General features: G+C 36.4%; 1 protein-coding gene across 2 annotated transcripts in view; it reads left to right on the top strand.

Annotated features, from left to right (window-relative positions):
- The window catches only part of GRM1 (glutamate metabotropic receptor 1), a 423633-nt gene that overhangs the window by 367098 nt on the left and 38005 nt on the right, over nucleotides 1-18530 (top strand). For both annotated transcript variants that reach the window (XM_047102524.1, XM_047102525.1), the window contains exon 6: nucleotides 9023-9149. In XM_047102524.1, coding sequence (XP_046958480.1) covers nucleotides 9023-9149 — 127 coding nt within the window. The remainder of the gene's footprint in view (nucleotides 1-9022; nucleotides 9150-18530) is intronic.

Below are 18530 nucleotides of genomic sequence, written 5' to 3'. Positions count from 1 at the left end.
CTAAGATCATCCCTTTAATGCCTGCTGTGAACTCATTCTTTCTGTAGCCTCTTTAGCATTGTTTTCCTCTTCCTCTGTACATTTTCCAGCTCTTGAAAGAACTCTTTCTATATTTATAGTTGCTTACTTGGCCCAATTCCAGCATTATCCGGCAAGGGATGCTGTCCCTCTGAAAGACTGGATATCTATTTTGATCAAAATTGTCAAGCAGTTAGTACCCCCTTCCCTTTCCTAATGATAAATAAATAAATGAGATAAGGTTAAATTTTGTATGATAGAACATATATGATTTGCCAACAATCCTCCCTGTTACTTTATGCAGAAATAGTTACAGGCAATAGATGTGTCTTGGGTCCATGCTCTCCAGTATCAAGGTTGAGAAGAAAATGCAGTCACATTATAACGTGTGTACTCCAGGTAATAACGCATCTGCCGATATCACAGTTAAATATCCTCAGGGAGAAAAACAACTTTAATGATGTGATAGAATATGAAACACTGCATTATGTGAAATCAGACAGATGAACTTTGAAAAGCGTTATCATTCCATTTGTTTTGTAATGATGGAAAAGTTGCAAAATTTTCATCAAAACATAAAATAACCAAAAATAGGCTTTAACACCATTTCCGGGTAATTCACCACCTGATGAGATACTGGCCCTTTGATCTCAATACCTGGAATTGGAAGTTAGGGAAACGGGTGCACTCTTCTTCCCCCTTCCACTCTTCTTACTCTCACATTGAATCTGAGTAGCTCACCTGCCGATTTTCTTCTAGGTCACGTTATGGATCACGCTTGACAGATTATTTTATATTCAGTTTTTCCATCTGCAGTTGCTCCACATTCGGAGTTCAAAGTGTGTCAATTGCCCTTCTTTATACTTCTAGCTATTTTTGTTTTTATATGATAGGCTATAGCATTTGGAATGGTTTCATTCTCCTCCAGTGCCTCCTCAAAATTGCTCAGATATGTCCTCTTCCCTCCATGGCAGTAGGAGGAGGAATTTTGTCTTGAATTTGGTGTCAAGAGAATCATTTTAGACTGAAATCTACCTCAAGCAAATGTGCTCATGGTGCAGTCATTACTGTCTGGTCACTACGTGGCTTGCGTGTGCATGTCAGGTCCCCACCACCCAGCCCATCCAGCCCCATCAGCCTGGACCGTCCAGAGAGTTTTCAGAGTTATTTCATGACCGCTAACTGTGAATTATCTTTCAATACTTCCCATATCTGTAATGAGCATTTTTATTTTGGTTCAGCTTTTTCCCTATTTGCTCATAATTTTGATCTAGGTAATATTTCTCTCCTTTTCTCACTTTCAAACATGAAAGAAAACATTAAATTGACCACTTGTATAGCCACCAGCCACATTTAGTAATTGTAAATCCTTCACTCTATTTTTTCTCACCTTACCCTTTTTCTTTCTTTCTTTCTTTCTTTCTTTCTTTCTTTCTTTCTTTCCCCCTCTCTCTCTTTTACTCTGTCCTATGTTCTCCCTGAGCCATTTGAAAGTCAGGTGCAAATATCACGAAACTCGATATCTTAATACCTCAGCTTATGTTCTGTAAGAATAAGGATAATTCTCATATAGCCATAAGAGGAGTGAAGAAAGTTAGCAATAATATCATCAACCACAACTGTCCCATCCACCTCTGCTTTCTCTCGGTGTGAATCAAAGCAAACTACCCATTTAAACTGTTCACAGTTAATGTAGCCATTCTGGCAACCAGAGAAGTGATGATACGGTTCGTCCATTATGTAATTCTTTCAAAATTCCACTGCAGGATGGCAAGATCTGAATATAAATTGCCCACATGAATATAAAAAACTCCTTATCTGAGAAGCCTGTGATTACATAACATTGATGTGATCTCCCCGGGCAACTAAAAATATATTGGCTGCAATTTTGAAAAAAAAAGAAGACAAAATGCTTTGTGTGTGTGTGTCTTCTTGTGCATGTGGAAACATGAATACCATAGTCCCTCTGGATGAGGAGGAAGCTGTAAGCACTGGTCATAATGAGAAATTCTGTGGAATTATTAATGTATCGATAGCTACTTTGAGTAATATCTACATCTTCACCTCTTGTATGTTGACCAGATTCTGTTTACTGAAGTTGTTGGTGATCACCTTAGCTTCAGACCCAGCCTATCGCCACTTTTGGGCAGATAGCACCTGATAGGTGCTGCTGCTAAATGACATGATATTGGACAGTGGCAGTGGCAGACCCATTTGCTTTTGTAAGTAAACATTTATTGAAGTATAACATACATACAGAAAAATAGAGAAGGAAGTATGAGTATGCAGCGTACCAACTCTGTTCTAGCTGTTCCCTCTGCCTAGAATACTCTTCCACTGGATATAGTCAGGGCTTATACCCTTTCCTTCTCTCAAGTCTTTACTTAAATGGCAATATCTTAGTGATGCCTTATCTAATCACCAAATGCAAGATTGCAATTCCTTATTCCAGGCACCCCCTTATCTAGGACCACCATGAGGCAAATGAGGTGCCTAGTGCCCAGGATTTAGGGAGGCACTCACTCTCGAGGTTGTGCAAGTGCAGGGTGCATACTTACACAATGCTGAGGGTGGGTGTCTCTTTAAATTTGGGCCCTACGTGCTATACTTGCCTCACCTTGGTCCCTGCCCTTCACCCTATTCCTCTTTCTCCCTTTAGTTTTCTCAAAACCCTTCTCTAGAATAATAGCTCCTCCTCAGGATGGGGATATTATGTTTTGTTCACTGACTATGTCTAGCCTTGACATGGTGCCTGGCACATTATATGCACTTTAAACGCATGTTGTGAGAGAATGAGTGAATGATTGAATATATATGTTCTGCATAAGCATTTCATTCCTCTATCAGTACACTTAACACATTATATTAGATTTTGAGCTCCTTAACACCAACAATTGGGTTCTTCAATAATTTATCCCATGCATAGCACCATGTCTGACACACTGGGCCACTAAACAAAGGTTGATTAATTGAATATATATCTACCAGGCTCTGAGATATAATTTTGTTTCTCCACATAACATGTCATCGCCTTAGCAGCCATTGTTACACTAGGAGGGCCTGCCTTTTGAAAATAACTGCAGATAACAAGACTGAGATTTGCACAAGATACCAATCCCTTCTGCAACGGCTTCCTCATCTACAGAACGCACGTAATTAACTCCACTGCATTGAGTGGCTATGAAGGGTTAGTGTAATTCTGTACAGAGGTCCTAGCAAAAAACCTGACTTTATATATGTCCATTCTTGTGATGATTTTAAGATTTTATTTATTTATTTTGAGAGACAGACAGACAGACAGAGAACAGAGAATCCCAAGCAGGTTCTGCACTGTTAGCACAGACCTGATGCGGGGCTCAAACTCATGGACTGTGAGATCGTGACCTGAGCCAAAATCAAGAGTCAGATGTTTAACCGACTGAGCCACCTTGGTGCCCCATTCTTGTGATGATTTTATATTCCCATGCCATTTTTATTATATTTTCCGTATAACAAATTGCAATGTAGGGATTTTAATTGATATCTTGTATTTACTTTTTGTGGGGTTTTCATCCCTTACTCTTCTTTTCCTTTCTTTGAATTCATTTCTGTTTCTTCTGTTTATGTCATAGTCTATATTATTTTCCTTTTTTTCATCCGTCTACATTATTGAGAAATTAATATGGGCCAAGAATTATACTAGTGATGCAGATGGGCTGGGTCTGAGGATCCAGGGGAAGGTCCCACAAGAGCAGCCAAAAGGGTCCTTGACTTCACACAGGGTAGAAACCAAACACCAGCAAGAGAAAGTGGAAGAATTTATTAAATAGCCTGAGTGACAGAGAATAGCAGACAGAGTGTTGGGGAGACTTGAAAAGGAAAGGAGAATGAGTCTCATCATTGCTTGGGGTTAGGGGTTCATATTAGAAAAGGGTCTAAAGTACATGTTTCTTCAGGAATCCAGGGTAGAGTCCATTCAAAGGTGAGTATGAGGTGTACAATAGGTATTATTCCATACATTACTGAAGGTAGGAGTATTGATGCCAGTATCAGCCAAGGTTTGTTTGCAGTTAGTGTCCTGGAACATGTTTGGAATTTGGCTCTTCTTAGGCGTTATCAGGTATTTGGGGCCTAGGACAAATTTCAGAGAATGATTAACTTTCTTACTTTCCCCTTGAAGTGAGAACATAGCTTCATTGGCTTATTCAGAGGCAAAATATGGAACATGAGTAAATGGGGCCTAGTAGAAAAACAGCAGAGATGGAACTTTTCTTTTTCTTTTTTAAAAAAATATTTGTTTGTTTGTTTGTTTATTTATTTTGAGAGAGAGAGAGACAGCACAAGCAGAGGAGGGGCAGAGAAAGAGGTTGAGAGAGAATCCCAAAAAGCCCCCACACCATGAGCACAGAGCCCAAAGCCAGGCTCCATGTCACGAACCGTGAGCTCATGACCTGAGCTTAACCAAGAGTCAGAGGCTTAACGAGGTGCTAAACTAACTGAGCCACCCAGGTGCCCCAAGATGGAGCGTTTCTAACATGGAGTCCCTTCAGCTTTAGTACCTCACTAGTACAGGGAATGCAAAGGAAGCTCAACCATGGCCCATTCCTTGGAGGAACTCAGTGTAGCTGGAGAAAAACATCAGCCATTAAGTTGATTGGGGGGCAGGGTTAGCTCTTCTCTCTTGTAGCTGATTCTCCTCCAGTCCTGATTAGAGTAGACTCAATTTCTTTATTCTGTTTAGTCTTTTAGGCAGTTCTGTTCTGAGGAAAATTTTCTCTGTTTCCTTTGATTCACAGTTACCTTTCCTTCATTATTTTCTCTTGATGTTATTTATTTTCTTACGTTCTTTTTCTAAATAAAACCTTAACTTAAAAAATCCATTTCACGTTACTTCAGAAACTGAGTCACAGAATGAACACTTGCTTTCCTATTGCATAAATCTTTTAAGACTCCTACAGTGTGTATGTAATTGAATAATGGCATTGCGTGTACCAGCAGGTCACCTAGTCTCACTAGCAATCAACAGCACTGTGGACGCAGGATCTAGAAAGAATCAAAGCAGGCTGGGGGCCTTAGTAAGCCTTGGTCCTTCAAGGGCAGTTTCAGTAAAATATCAAAACTGTTGTTGTGACTCAGATCTATCATAAAAAGTATTTTCTGTGACAAAAGTGAAAAAATACTTTATTCAGTTATTGGGTGTATACTACAGTAGTCTCCTCTTGTTTGTGGGGAATATAATCCAGGACACCTCCCTCTCTATGGATGGCTGAAATCCCAAATAGTACCAAACCCATAATATATGCTATGTTTTTTCCTAGACTTATATACCTATGATAAGGTTTAATTTATAAATTAGGCACAGTAAGAGATTAACAAAAGTAACTAATAATGATGCCACTGTACATGCGAAAGAAATATTAGTAAGCCTGACTCATATAAAAAAACAAAATATACAAATAATCAATAATATGATTTTGATTTGAATATCTGAAGGAGATTTGAACATAAATTAGAGACAACAACAATATTTTAAAAAACTGTACCTAAATGAAACATATGTACCATATAGATATGAAAAAAGCTAGCGGACAAAATCTAACTTGTAGTAATGAAATGCCAACTATATTTTAGCTCTTAGAGAATTGTAAATAAGGCCCTGTTTGAAAGGATTTACTGCTCCAGAAATACTGTCTGAAGCTTGTAATGTTGTACCTACCCTTGAGAGTATTGACACAGATGGACTTTGGACTTGTGGAGAAAGGTGACATTCTAAATGGGAGATTATGTTCATTCTTTATGAAAATGTATTTATTTGTTTGCTATATGGTTCCACGTGAGAGCCATGGGTTAACACACACCTATAAACACGCACACGCACACGCACACACATTCTCTCTTCATCTCTCTTTCTTTAAACTGTATTCTCTAGCTTACTCCTTGCGCAAAGCAAGTCAGATGAAGCACAAATTTGATGATGTTTCTAGTCTACTTGAAACCTCCCTCCAAAACAAACAAACAAAAACAGAGTTATGTGGACATTAATGAGGACACAATGAGGAGTTGGCACAGAGGCTCTGTCCTCATTTGACAGACTTATGTAAGAAATTATTAACAGACAAAGTTAAGTGCAGAAGCAAGGACCAGGGACTAAGTGAATGCTTGACTAAAGAGCTTATGTTGCAAAGGTATTGGGGTTGGGAGGCACTAAACTTCTTTGAGTGCCCTAATTGTATGTTTTAAAAAGATTCAAGTCACCACCCACTGACCACCTACTGTGTGTTTTTGGTACATATCTATCCCTTGATGACAATGATCTGAAAACAATGAGCTGGCTTGGTCCCTTCTCTTGAGGAGCCCACTGGCCATTCCCGTGATCTAGGAAGCTCTGCATGTTAAGAAATTAGAGAAAGAAGAAGTAAGAGTAAGAAGTAAGTAAGTAAGCGCAAGAAGAAATTAGAGCATGTTGTATAATTAAAAGACAGGGCCCAGAATTCAAGTGTAAAGTGTTAAAATCTCAGTCTAGAGGGGTGACTGAGAGATGGAAAAGACAAATCAGATATTATAGACATTGTATGCCAAAAGTACACATACTTGGTGGCAGAATAAAGAAGACATAAAAAAAAAACTGCACGTGAGGAGCTTCATTTTTTATTATTAATAAATAATGATATAATTATGTTTTATAATTTTAAATGATACAATTACATAATTTTATAATATTTGTATAATTATAATTTTATAATTGTTAATTATATAATTGATTATATACCTTTATATAATTATATAATTGATAGTAAAGGTATAAGTTAATCATTTATTCATTCATTTATTCAATCATTTAAAACCTAATTTTAAAGACTTTCCAAGAGTCACTCATAGGATCTACCTTCACTAGTCATCCTGAATAAATAAATTTGCTTAGCATTATCACCTTTTGAATTTGTCAAATTAGTAGCATTAATTTTATAGTGAGAGAAAAACACACAGCTGACTGAAGTCATACAGTATTTTGTGATGGCTTTTACTATACTTTTTATACCAACTAAAATGAGAAAGTAGTATTCATTTATTGAATTTTTCTCATATATCACTTAAAAAATTATTATCTAGAATGTAAATTTTCCATGCTTATTTTGAAGTTGGGGCTAGTTTTTGAAAAGACTTAATCTGATTCTACTTTCTAAAGTCATTTGAAAGTAAAAGAAGAAAAAGAAAACATTTTACATTTTGTGAAAATATACTGTTATTTGATATTTTATATGTAATTCTAAGATAAATATATAAATTTTGACCTGCTCTGTGAGAAGATAATTTTATTTTCACAAAAGCTAGAGTTTGTATTATTTTAAGGTATGGCAATATTTACAATTTAATTCCTGATTTTACATATGAAAACATTTAATAATATTTACTGTATTAGGGAAGAACTTTTGCTTCTAGCCATGAAAGAGTAATGGAGTCCAGACTGCCTTTTGCTGTAAACAACTAGAAAACTTGACATAATATATGAAATAACTGTGTTCAGACATTGGAAAACAGTGCATGACCTTGATTCCAGGGAAGTGTAGGCAAACAAACAAGATGAACCCAAAAGTCACTAAGGCTTTATGCCTGGAGGCAATTCCCTGATTGTTGTGCAATGAAAGAGAATACAGAGCTTGGAGACCTTGCTAATTTAAGAAGACAGAAATCAAGATTTAGGAAGGCCAAGGCAGCGAGAATTTGTACTGCAGTGTAAGGGAGAGGAGATCTATTCAGAAAGAGTCCCAGAGGTTAACACACAGGTTCCCTTGAATATTTGGCCAAACACCGATCTGCATATGAGTAGGGTAGAATTCAAAAAGTCCAGGTAGAAAACAATTACTGGGGAGCTGGAATCCCTGAGCTTACACAGACCCAGGAATTGTCTCATTTTTCACAAGCCAGAGTGGAGATACCTTGTTGAATATACAAGGAATTAAGTAGAAACCCCAGGTGATTACACTTTAATATGAGGCTTAATTATTTCTAGAGCAGACAATCTTCTAGACTTATCCTAAAAGATTAAAAACAAGGCTCAAACTGAGCCACGAGTAGTTTAACTGCCGCCAGAACAAAGACCAATAATTAATTCTTCAGGGAAACATATCCAGGACTCTACGCCTTATGTACACAATGTCCAACATCTATCTGATCAAAATATTTATATCCAGCCACATCAATGATTATACTAAATGTAAACGTATGAAACATTTCAATGAAAGGCAGTTCTCAGACTGGAGATGAAAGCAAGATCTAATTATGTGCTGTTTACAAAAAACTCACTTTAAATGTAGTGTGTTTTGACTTTTTTTTTATTATGCCAAGTGAAATTTGCTTACCAAACAAATTGAAAATGGGAGAAAGTTTAAACTACTCCAATAATAAATGATTCTTTGTAATTTTTGATTCATTGTAATTTTGAGCTAAAAATAATTTTTCTTCCAACAATTTATGTGATCTTTTAAATTCACTAGAGCAAGTCACAAGGCCAATAACAGGGTTGACTTTCTTAGCCATCATTCTGTTTTTATGTGTATAAAGTTGCTCATATGTTCATAGTTACAAAATTCATTTAAAAATCCTCAGATTTTATGAATAAATAAGGTTTTATTACGTAAGAAATTTGTGGCTAAACATTGCTTTTTCAGAGAAGAAAAATTTATTTTTATTTTTCTGAGAACAATTAATACAGATGAATATAAATAATAAAATTTAGCTGTTTCATTTTGGTAACACTAAAAAATATAATGTCATCAATTCCCTTTATGAAAGAAATTATTTTTGAAAAGCCTCCAAACCCAGCATGGAATGAACTGAAATTCACATCTGAGCTCGAAGATAATCAGGCCTATTCGAATGCGTGTACTTAACGTTCCTCAGCATATAGGATATTTTGAAGAGTTACTCTTTTTTTTATTGTAGTATGAAAATAAGTCCTTATATGAAATAGAAAACTTTCTGGAGAGACCATCTTTAAGGCGTATGAATTATCTCTGTGTTACAGGTCATACGGAAAGGAGAAGTAAGTTGCTGCTGGATTTGCACAGCCTGCAAAGAGAACGAATACGTGCAAGATGAATTCACCTGCAAAGCCTGTGACTTAGGGTGGTGGCCCAGTGCAGATTTAACAGGTAGGAGCTGCCTCACTTTAGATCTTGTCACTGACTATGGGCTTTCCCAATGTGCTCATTGTTTAAAATATGAACATGCAGTTCGTGCCTTTTTCAATGTTTATTTACAGTGTGCACTTTATTTTTTTTTTAATTTTTTTTAACGTTTATTTATTTTTGAGACAGAGAGAGACAGAGCATGAACAGGGGAGGATCAGAGAGAGAGGGAGACACAGAATCTGAAACAGGCTCCAGGCTCTGAGCGGTCGGCTCTGAGCGGTCAGCCCAGAGCCCGACGTGGGGCTCGAACTCACGGACCGTGAGATCATGACCTGAGCCGAAGTCGGACACTTAACTGACTGAGCCACCCAGGCGCCCCTACAGTGTGCACTTTAAAAAAATTTTTTTAATGTTTATTTTTGAGACAGAGGGAGAGAGAGAGAGATGAGAGAGAGAGAGAGAGAGAGAGAGAGAGAGAGAGAGAGAGCATGAACTGTGGAGGGGCAGAGAGAGAGGGAGACGCAGAATCTGAAACAGGCTCTAGGCTCTGAGCTGTCAGCACAGAGCCCAACGTGGGGCTCAAACCCATGAAATGCGAGATCATGAACTAAGCCAAAATCGGACGCTTAACTGACTGAGCCACCCGTGGGCCCCTAAAGTGTGCATTTTTTAATGCTCACGTCAAAGAGCACAGAGAAGCCGCTTATAACTTCCAAGATTTATATTGTAAGGCAAGTTCATTTAAATATTTATTTATTTAAATATTTATTTAAATATAAATAAAATTGTATTAAAGGGACATTCTGGTATACCAGCTATTTTCTGTTTTTCTTTTCAATTTTTTTTTTTAAAGATATTACTAGTCACCTGCATGTATCTTAGCAAACATTTCTTGAACATCTATGCGTGAGGCAGTATTCTTTTGCTTTAAATTTGTCTTGCTTTATTATTTTATTTTGCTTAAAACTTATCAGGGAAGAAACATGTAAAAAATAATCTAAGATTGTTTTAATGTAGTAGAGATATTAAGAAAGTACATAAAACTTGTGAGGCAGATTAGAAGATGAGAGGAATTCCAGAGAGAAAGTAGAAGATGGAAAAAATGAAGGCATATAACACGTGTGGGGAAAACCACAAGTGTGTGAGGCTGGTTGGTACACACAAGGACCTAGCAGAGGCCAGAAGCGAGACTGCACAAGCATGCTGGAGGTGGATGGTAACAATCTTCTGCGTGACCTTTTCCTAAGGGTTTGGACTGTGGCTTTAAGCACAGGAAAAACACGGAAGGATTTAAAGTAGCAAATAACAGGGGCTCCTGAGTGGCTTACTCAGTTAAGCGTCTGACTTGGGTCCCGGTCATGATTTAATGGTTAATTAGTTCAAGCCCCGCTTCAGGCTCTGTGCTTACAGCTTGTAGTCTGGAGCCTGCATCGGATTCTCTGTCTCCTTCTCTCTCCACCCCTCTCCCATTCATGCTCTGTCTCTCAAAAATAAATAAATACTAAAAAAAATTTTAATAAAAAAATAATAAAGTAGCACATAACATCATGATATCCGTGTCCCCGAAAGATGCTCCTGGTGGTAGTATAAGGAGTGTAGTGATATTGGATGAAAAACAGAAACTAGGAAGCTATTATATTGGTCCAAGTGAGTAATTTCAAAGGCTGTAGACTAGGGCAGCTGCAGCAGAAACGGAGAGGAATATATGAATGCAAGAAAGGATTTATTAGTAAAGTCAATGGGAATCATATGGATGGATTATCAGTTCGTAAGTTGCATTAGAGAAATGTTAAAATATACAAGTTTTGTTTTCTGTGGACCCTGGTATGAACTCACACATGAGATGTATTTCTTTCAGAAATTTTAGGAGTAATAGAGCCATGGAAGCTGCCATCTGAGTACACAGAGATTTTTGTCACCTGAGTAATCTCAGCCCTCCTTTTAGAGGGGGAAGCTGAGGCCCAGAGGGGTGTACTCGTGTGCCCAAGGTCACGAAACTAGCTAGAAGCCGAGCTCAGTTCCCTGGGTCTTGATCCTCTGCCTCCCTGGGTGTGGTTGAAAGTCATTAGGGAGGGTAACATTCCTGATTGTTTTTTTTAATTTTTTATCTGTTCCCAAATAAGAACAGCAGCTAAGAAATTGTATAGCTTACTCAAAACACACCAAAAATGGCTGGGTAAATAGAACCAGGTCACATAATGAAAATTTTACTTATTTAGTAAAGTACCTTGTAAAATGTTAATCTTGTTAGAAAAAGTTAAACTAAAATGAGTGTCAGAAAGCCTTTAGAAATTGTTTAGTACAAAGACCTTCTTTAAAGAAAGGGAAATTAGATTAGAATATTTTTGAAGGTACAAACTGTATCTCACGCATATTTTTATTCTGTAGCTGAAAATTGTTATTTAACTTTATTATGCCTAAAAACTCCCCAGGAAATACCCACTTCCAGAGAATCCCATTCACTAGTTCTCAGATGGGACCCAGCAGATTCTAAGGTGCCTGGTTCCTGTCCCATCCCTTTAGAAACATTACTCTCTGGCTCATAGTCTAGTGTCTTGAACATCATAGCTGCCTCATAAATGTCCTATTGAGAGAAATAGAAAGAAGAAGGGGCTCACCTAAGTTCATCCTGGTCAGTGTGTTTGGTTAATAGAGAATCCAGTGTTTTTATCCCTGAGTCTAACTTATCTCATGGTTGCATGCAATGGAATGGCTTGGAAAAGCTTTTCCAACCACTTTTGGCCAACAAGGCTTCTCTCCCACTCGTGCTGTGCCTCTGTTCACATCTTTATCCTCCTCTATATAGTGTGTGCTTCATGCTGGGTCTTTTTATCTCAAGTCAGCCCTCTCTGCTCTTTGACTGAGACTGCAGCTGACTAGGAAGAGGCTCGGAGACAAACCTAGCCTTTCTCTGGTCCATCTTAGAAGTCAGAAGTTCTGGCTTGGAGGTATAAGAATTTTTCTTTTATCTACATTTTCTTGGGCTTCCCCCAACTTTTCCTACTGCTCCATTTTCACTTTGGGGCTTATTTCATACATGATAAAGAACATCTATCCTATTTTAAAACGTTAAAATACAAAGAAACTTTTTTAAAAGATCTAATACGTTATAATGTAACTCAAAGTCATATATTTTATTCCCTAGAGATCTTCCATTGTGGGTATATTTTTGGCCTACTGCCAAATGATCATCACTATTGCATTAAGGCTCTTTGAGTTAGTAGCGCATAAAAAAATATCCTCCTTGATTGTACATAGATATTTAATGTGATTATCTTTCTAAAACAGTTAGTCTATCATCCATCATATGTGTAAAGGTCACTTTAGTTGAGCCAAGCAACAAATCAGGCTGCCCTTTTCTAATAGCAATAGATTTGATTATTTTGCAAATATATATGTATATATGTGTGTGTGGGTGTGTGTATATATATTAGTATAATGTATATAATATATACATAAGATATATGTGTGTGGGTGTGTGTATATATATTAATATAATGCATATAATATATATACACACACCCACACACATATATCTTATGTTTAGGATCTTTCAGAATACACATCTTTGATGTTAATTTATACTTAGTTTTAATGACACCTGTCATTTCTGGATTCCTTTCAGCCTTACACATGAATGGAAAATGAGGTCTTATTTGGAGGCATGTCAGGCTCAGAACAAGGGTGCAGCACATGGCAGTGTCTTATTGGTTGTTGCCATGGTAGCAGTAGTTGTGAAAAGACAAAACCCACAGGCAGAGAATACCAAAATTCAGTAGAAATACTCGGAGGAGTAAATGCATTGCCTTTAAGTAGGTGTTTTGTGTTCACAGGTGGATCTTCTTTTGACTGAATTTTAGTTAATTTAAAAGAATGAGAAATCATTCTTCTTTAGGAAATGGTGTTTTTTACTGAAGGTGGACTTTGTTTATATGCATAAAATCATTTTACAAGATAGCTACTCTCCCTATATTTTCCAAAAACTCTAATATTAATGAATAAAAACATGTTTATAAGTGAGTTTTATTTTCATTAGAATATGTTGTTTTTTTGGCTCTAAAGAAAAAAATGGTACATTTCTTAAAGGAAGCACTTTCTGGAGCACTTTCGTTCATCAGTTTTTCATATTTTCTTCTTGGAAAAATGCACATTTTAATTCAGCACTTAAATTTCACACTTATTTCTTAAGATGCATAAACAGAGATCTCTTCTGACACGATATAAAACTTGACAGTAGTTTAACAATTCACGAACCAATTATATATAATCTGATGCTACTTATTTCTGTTCAAAAGTCAAATAGGATGAGAGGATTCTTCAGAAAGCCAGACTACACTAAATTTTATCATTAAAAATAGAAAATATTAAGCTATAGAAATTAATTAGTTTTTACCATTTTTGTCCATCCCAACAGTTACTGTGACCTCTTACACTATCTACTCATTTACTTAATTTTATATACACCACCACCTGCTTTGTGCCAGGCATTTTTTGGAGAAACTAGAAACATATAGGTTTATATAAGTTTATATCATGGGGAGGAATTTCATATGAAATGTGAGCATATAAGCAATCAAGTAGAAGTCTACAACAGGACTATGTACAAAATGTCATATGAACACAGAGTAAAAAAAGCAATTATTTTCCCCTGGCAAGACAAGAGGCTTCATAGAGAAGGGGATATTTGAGTTGAACATTAGCTATGAAATAGAATTTTTCCTTGTAGGTAATTGATATTAATGTGATACCATTAAAGAAAGCATTTTGACAAAGCTTTATTAATTATGAAGCATTATTGTAACTGTTATTAAATGTCCCAAGACATTTTAAATAGAATAAATGTGGACTTTCTTTATTTCTTCAGTTATATTAAATTGGTATTAACCTAATTGGGAAGAAGTCCAGTATTAAATTATAGCTTCCTCCTATGCAGTTGGATCTTACAAGTGAACCAAAATTTGTCTAAAAATTAGGAGTAACTTCCTTTCCCTCAGATCAGTAATTCTTGGATTTTGGTCAGTAATTTGTAGTCTGCTTGAAGGAAAATGGATCTGTCTAATGGCTCTGGATTCTCTGGGATAACTGTAACCACAGACACTGCCAAGACCTTAAGTTCTTGAGGCTTTAGATACAGTATGCACAACTCACATAATGGCTTCTGCTTTTAGATGCTGGGGGTCAGGCAGGGCCACTGAATGAAGGTAACTCCTATCCCTTCCAGTCTTAGGATACCTAAACACACGTGGGGATTGGACAACTCTTTAAGCCTCAAAACAGGACCAAAAAAGTCTATTACATATCATATCACTTATATGGACAATATGGATATTACAGCTAAGTCTCTCAAGGAATCAAAGCTAATGCTTCTCAAATTTAAGATGTCTAAAAAAATAAAAGAAGAAGGAAAGGAAAGAAGAAAAAGGAGGAGAAAACATGTTTAAGAAGCTGGTTCAAAATATAAACAGTCCCAATCCTCAAGTGATTCTGTTTTGGGGGGCTCTGGATTGACCTTGAAAAGTCTGGTTTTTCCATAGGAAAAAGAACCTAGGACCTTCACAAGAAATAAAGCAACCACGGTAGAGTTGTAGGTACATTGTTTTGGCGTGTTGTTGACAAAATGCTACTGTTTCAGCACAGAATACTTATATCTCCTTCTAGCATAAGCATATTTTTCTTCACTTGTGTCCACTACACTGTGTAGAATAGGCTTAGTTTATAGCTAGGTTTGGAATGATTCTGTGATTACTTGTGCAGATGCCTGAGTACTGGTTTTTCATTCTCGGCTACATTAAGGGGACTGATATTTATGATATGCAGTTTAGAGAGTGAAGCTCCACTTGGTGACAACCAAAACCAGTTTGTTTACCAATGGATTTCAGCTGACATATTAGATAGACAGACTTGGCTGTATGACTTAAAGATCATAAAAAGACTTCACTGGGAACTTCTGCCTTGAGCTCTCATTTCAAAGGTGAAGTGTACCCTTGTGGGAGTAAGGATCTTAGAGGGCTTGCACCTGGATCTCCCTTTGCCCCTTGGCGCTTACCTGCACTGTCTTTCTCTTAGTATATTATACCTTTTGCCCTTAAGTAAAAACATTATATAAGTATGTTCTGTGAATCTTCTCAGTCCTTTCAAGCATCTGAACTTGTGCAATCTTTGCATATAAAAATAGTATCATTATTGGAAAAGTTAATGTAACATACCTACCAATAGCTTGATATAATTGAATTATTGTGTTAATGATTGTTTAGTAAAGCGTAGGGTCTGGCAAATACTTATTACCAGTAAGGAGAACATTAAAGACAAACTCAGATTTGAATAGCTTCAAATCAGTGAAGAAGAAAAGTATGAATAAAAAGAGTATGCAAAGGAAAGTATGATATATGTAAGAATCTTCTTCAGATGAGCTTGCACAGAAGACCATCGTGTAGTCATCAGCTTGCTATAAGCTTCTTCAATTAACAGTCAATTTCCATGTGCCTTCAACTTCTGGAGACTCTCTGAAGAACCTCAGATTAAATCACTAAGGGGTGTAAACTTCAACAATATTAAGGTTCCTTTTTCATTTGTCTGGGAGTTGGAAATGAGGACAGAATTGCACAGTTTAAATTCATGAATAAGTGTTCCAATGAAAAGGTTCCCATATCACTAGATTGGTCAGTGGGAACACGTTAACTAAGACCACAGAATCTAATATTTTAGCCTTTGTAAGTATTGTGGCTTTTCAACAGAATGCTTCAACGCACCAGCAAAATAAATACACTATTTAAGCTAGTACATATTCATAAACCATGGAGGGAGAAAACTATACAATTCCTTTGGAGTAACTCAAAAGTTCTCCTGCAATTGTTTCAGTCAATGCCTCCACCTTTACAATTTGTCCTAATTAATTTAATTACAAATGAAGCATGAACTGGCCACATCTGCCATCCTGGAAATGTTTTCCCAATAGTATTTAATTTTATAGAAAATTTGTCCCTACTGAAATGAATTATTTCATTTGTTCCATCAGGATTTTATCCAATGCCTGGTAGATATTTTATCTGGTATGATCAAACAGCCATTCTGGTTTTGTCAGTTATTTATCTTAATGAATCTTACAACATAATAATTGAATTTCTGGAATTTTTATTTAAGAACTTCTTTCCTGGCCACATTTTGTGATCTATAATTGGATGCTTGAACTTCATAGATTTGTTACTAGTAATAAATTATGTGTTGTTTTATATGAAACTTTTCTGTTAGGATTTTTAGTCAGAGCAGTCTGCTTAGCATGATAATCTCTAAAATATTTCTATTGTATTTCTAAAGTGTTTTCATAGTATCCATAACTTTTGCAGTACCTTTTTTACTGTGAGCCTTTGACGATGAGCAATGGTTCTTTGATATATGCTCTGCTGTTGAGTTAATATGTCTAGATCATGGTGTATCATTTTCATGTTTACACAAAAAAAGAAGAGTCATGATAATCTAGGTACATATGATAATCTGTATTTTTTTGTGCTCTGTCAACAATCCATCTTCCTATTTCTGTGAAGTCTTTTGTCCTTTTGCAACTAAAGGTATTCCTTGCCTAATTTTTTAAAATTATAGATAATATAGGTATTTTCATGAGTAGAGCAGCTATAATCTGATCATATATAGGGAACCATAGTGCATCTTGTCTAGAAGTAAATCCTAGATTAAATATGTGGGTTTTATGTCACAGAGAATAATGTATCCTTCCCATAATAATCTCAAAATACTAGTTGTTAGTTGTGGGTCCAGGCATAGGATTGTTAAAAGTTTTCACCATTCCTGTGGTTTTATTAAACCAATATATCTGATGTTCTATTAATAGCGAGATTATGGGGGGACATAAAGACACCTATATCAATAAGAAAGACATATTGCTTCCCTTGGGAGCTCAGAGGAAGGACAAGGAGTTTTTGGGTGCCTGTGTTTCCCATGGGATTAAGTCATTGGACAGACTTTAGATAGATGTCCTTCTGAATTTTAGCTAATGTGGGACATTGGTTCTTTAAATCACATATCCGTTTGAAGTATCTATAGGCTTCCTTCTCTACAGTTTCACAAATCATACAGAATAGAGGCTCTTTTAGTTGTTTTACCTAAAGATCCATAACTATATTGATTTCTAGCTTATTTACTTTTTAAGTCTATCTGGAAATGTCCAGTCACATATTGGGTATTTTCTAAGTTGATAATTTTACATTTTCTTCCATTTGATTCCCCCAATTCAGGACTAAGCCCGTTTATAAAATGAGAAGATATAGTCTTTCTTGTCAGGTGTTGAGTCTACCCCAGAATTGTTTGAAGATGTCATAAAGTCTATCTTTATCTTTATTTAGTTTATACTTCTGCATCTTTGTTGAAAGAAAGGCTTTCAAAATTGCCTTATGTAATGCATTTTCTATTTCTATTTTTTAAACTTTACACCACTAGGTTATTTAAATCTTCTCTTTTCTAAATGGCTGCTTTTAAACATTTTTCTCCATGAGGCTAACAATTAGTTGAATTAACTCATATATATCTGTAGTGTAGGACAGTAAGTGTCTAATAAAAATCCTGAATTCTGCAGAAAATATTATGCCGATATCCCTGAAGTTTAGGAAAATCATTAATTATAGCTCTTAATTTGGCTCTAGACCAGGGTTTTAATTCAACGTCCATAGATCTGACTTGTGTTCTACAAATTTAAAATGTGGTATTCTTTTTCTGATGAAAGCGCTGAGGACAGACTAGCTCATTTACAAAACCAGGTAAAGTTGCATAGAAAAAGGGATGGAATGAGGGCTAGCTTTCAGAAGGTTACAAAGGCTTTGACAAAGACTACATTGGAATTTAAATTTTATTTAGCAAGCTCAGTATGCCAATCAAAAGAGTGGAGTATTGACTATTCAGTATTTTATCTCCTAATTTGTCCCCAGCCCCTTTTACGTATTGTAATTCATTGGATGTGTCATCTCAAAAGTTCCCCATGATAGTCATTGTTATTCTAAATTATCTATCTAATCATTTTCTAAAGTTTATCAAGGAAATGAGAAGATTTGGGATTAAAAATGTGACTTTTTAGAGAAAGCAGACCTTCTCCAGGAAGATGCTTAAACTCTGGCATAGACAGGCCCCTGATCACGAGAGTGCCCCCTCCCCCTCCCCCCAGCTATGATCAGAGTGCGTACTTGTGAATGGCTGGCACTTGTTTGTTTGTTGCAATGAGTCTGTTCCTTCTTGGGTGATTATCAGACGCACAGGTTGACACTGACTGAAGGCTTGCAGAAACCATGTCCTTGAGGGGAGCTGCAGTTGACTGAACAGGAGTAAAACAGGTTCTGGTGGCTCCTGCTCCCATGGCTGCAGAACAAGGAGTGTTTTCTTAAAGTTGTGGGCATATTTTTT

The sequence above is a fragment of the Lynx rufus genome, unplaced genomic scaffold, assembly GCF_022079265.1.
Source record: "Lynx rufus isolate CCGP_SWC_20201006 ecotype Redwood Valley unplaced genomic scaffold, mLynRuf1.p SCAF_6, whole genome shotgun sequence".
Lineage (NCBI taxonomy): Eukaryota > Metazoa > Chordata > Mammalia > Carnivora > Felidae > Lynx > Lynx rufus.
This window is presented reverse-complemented; position numbering and strand designations above follow the sequence as displayed.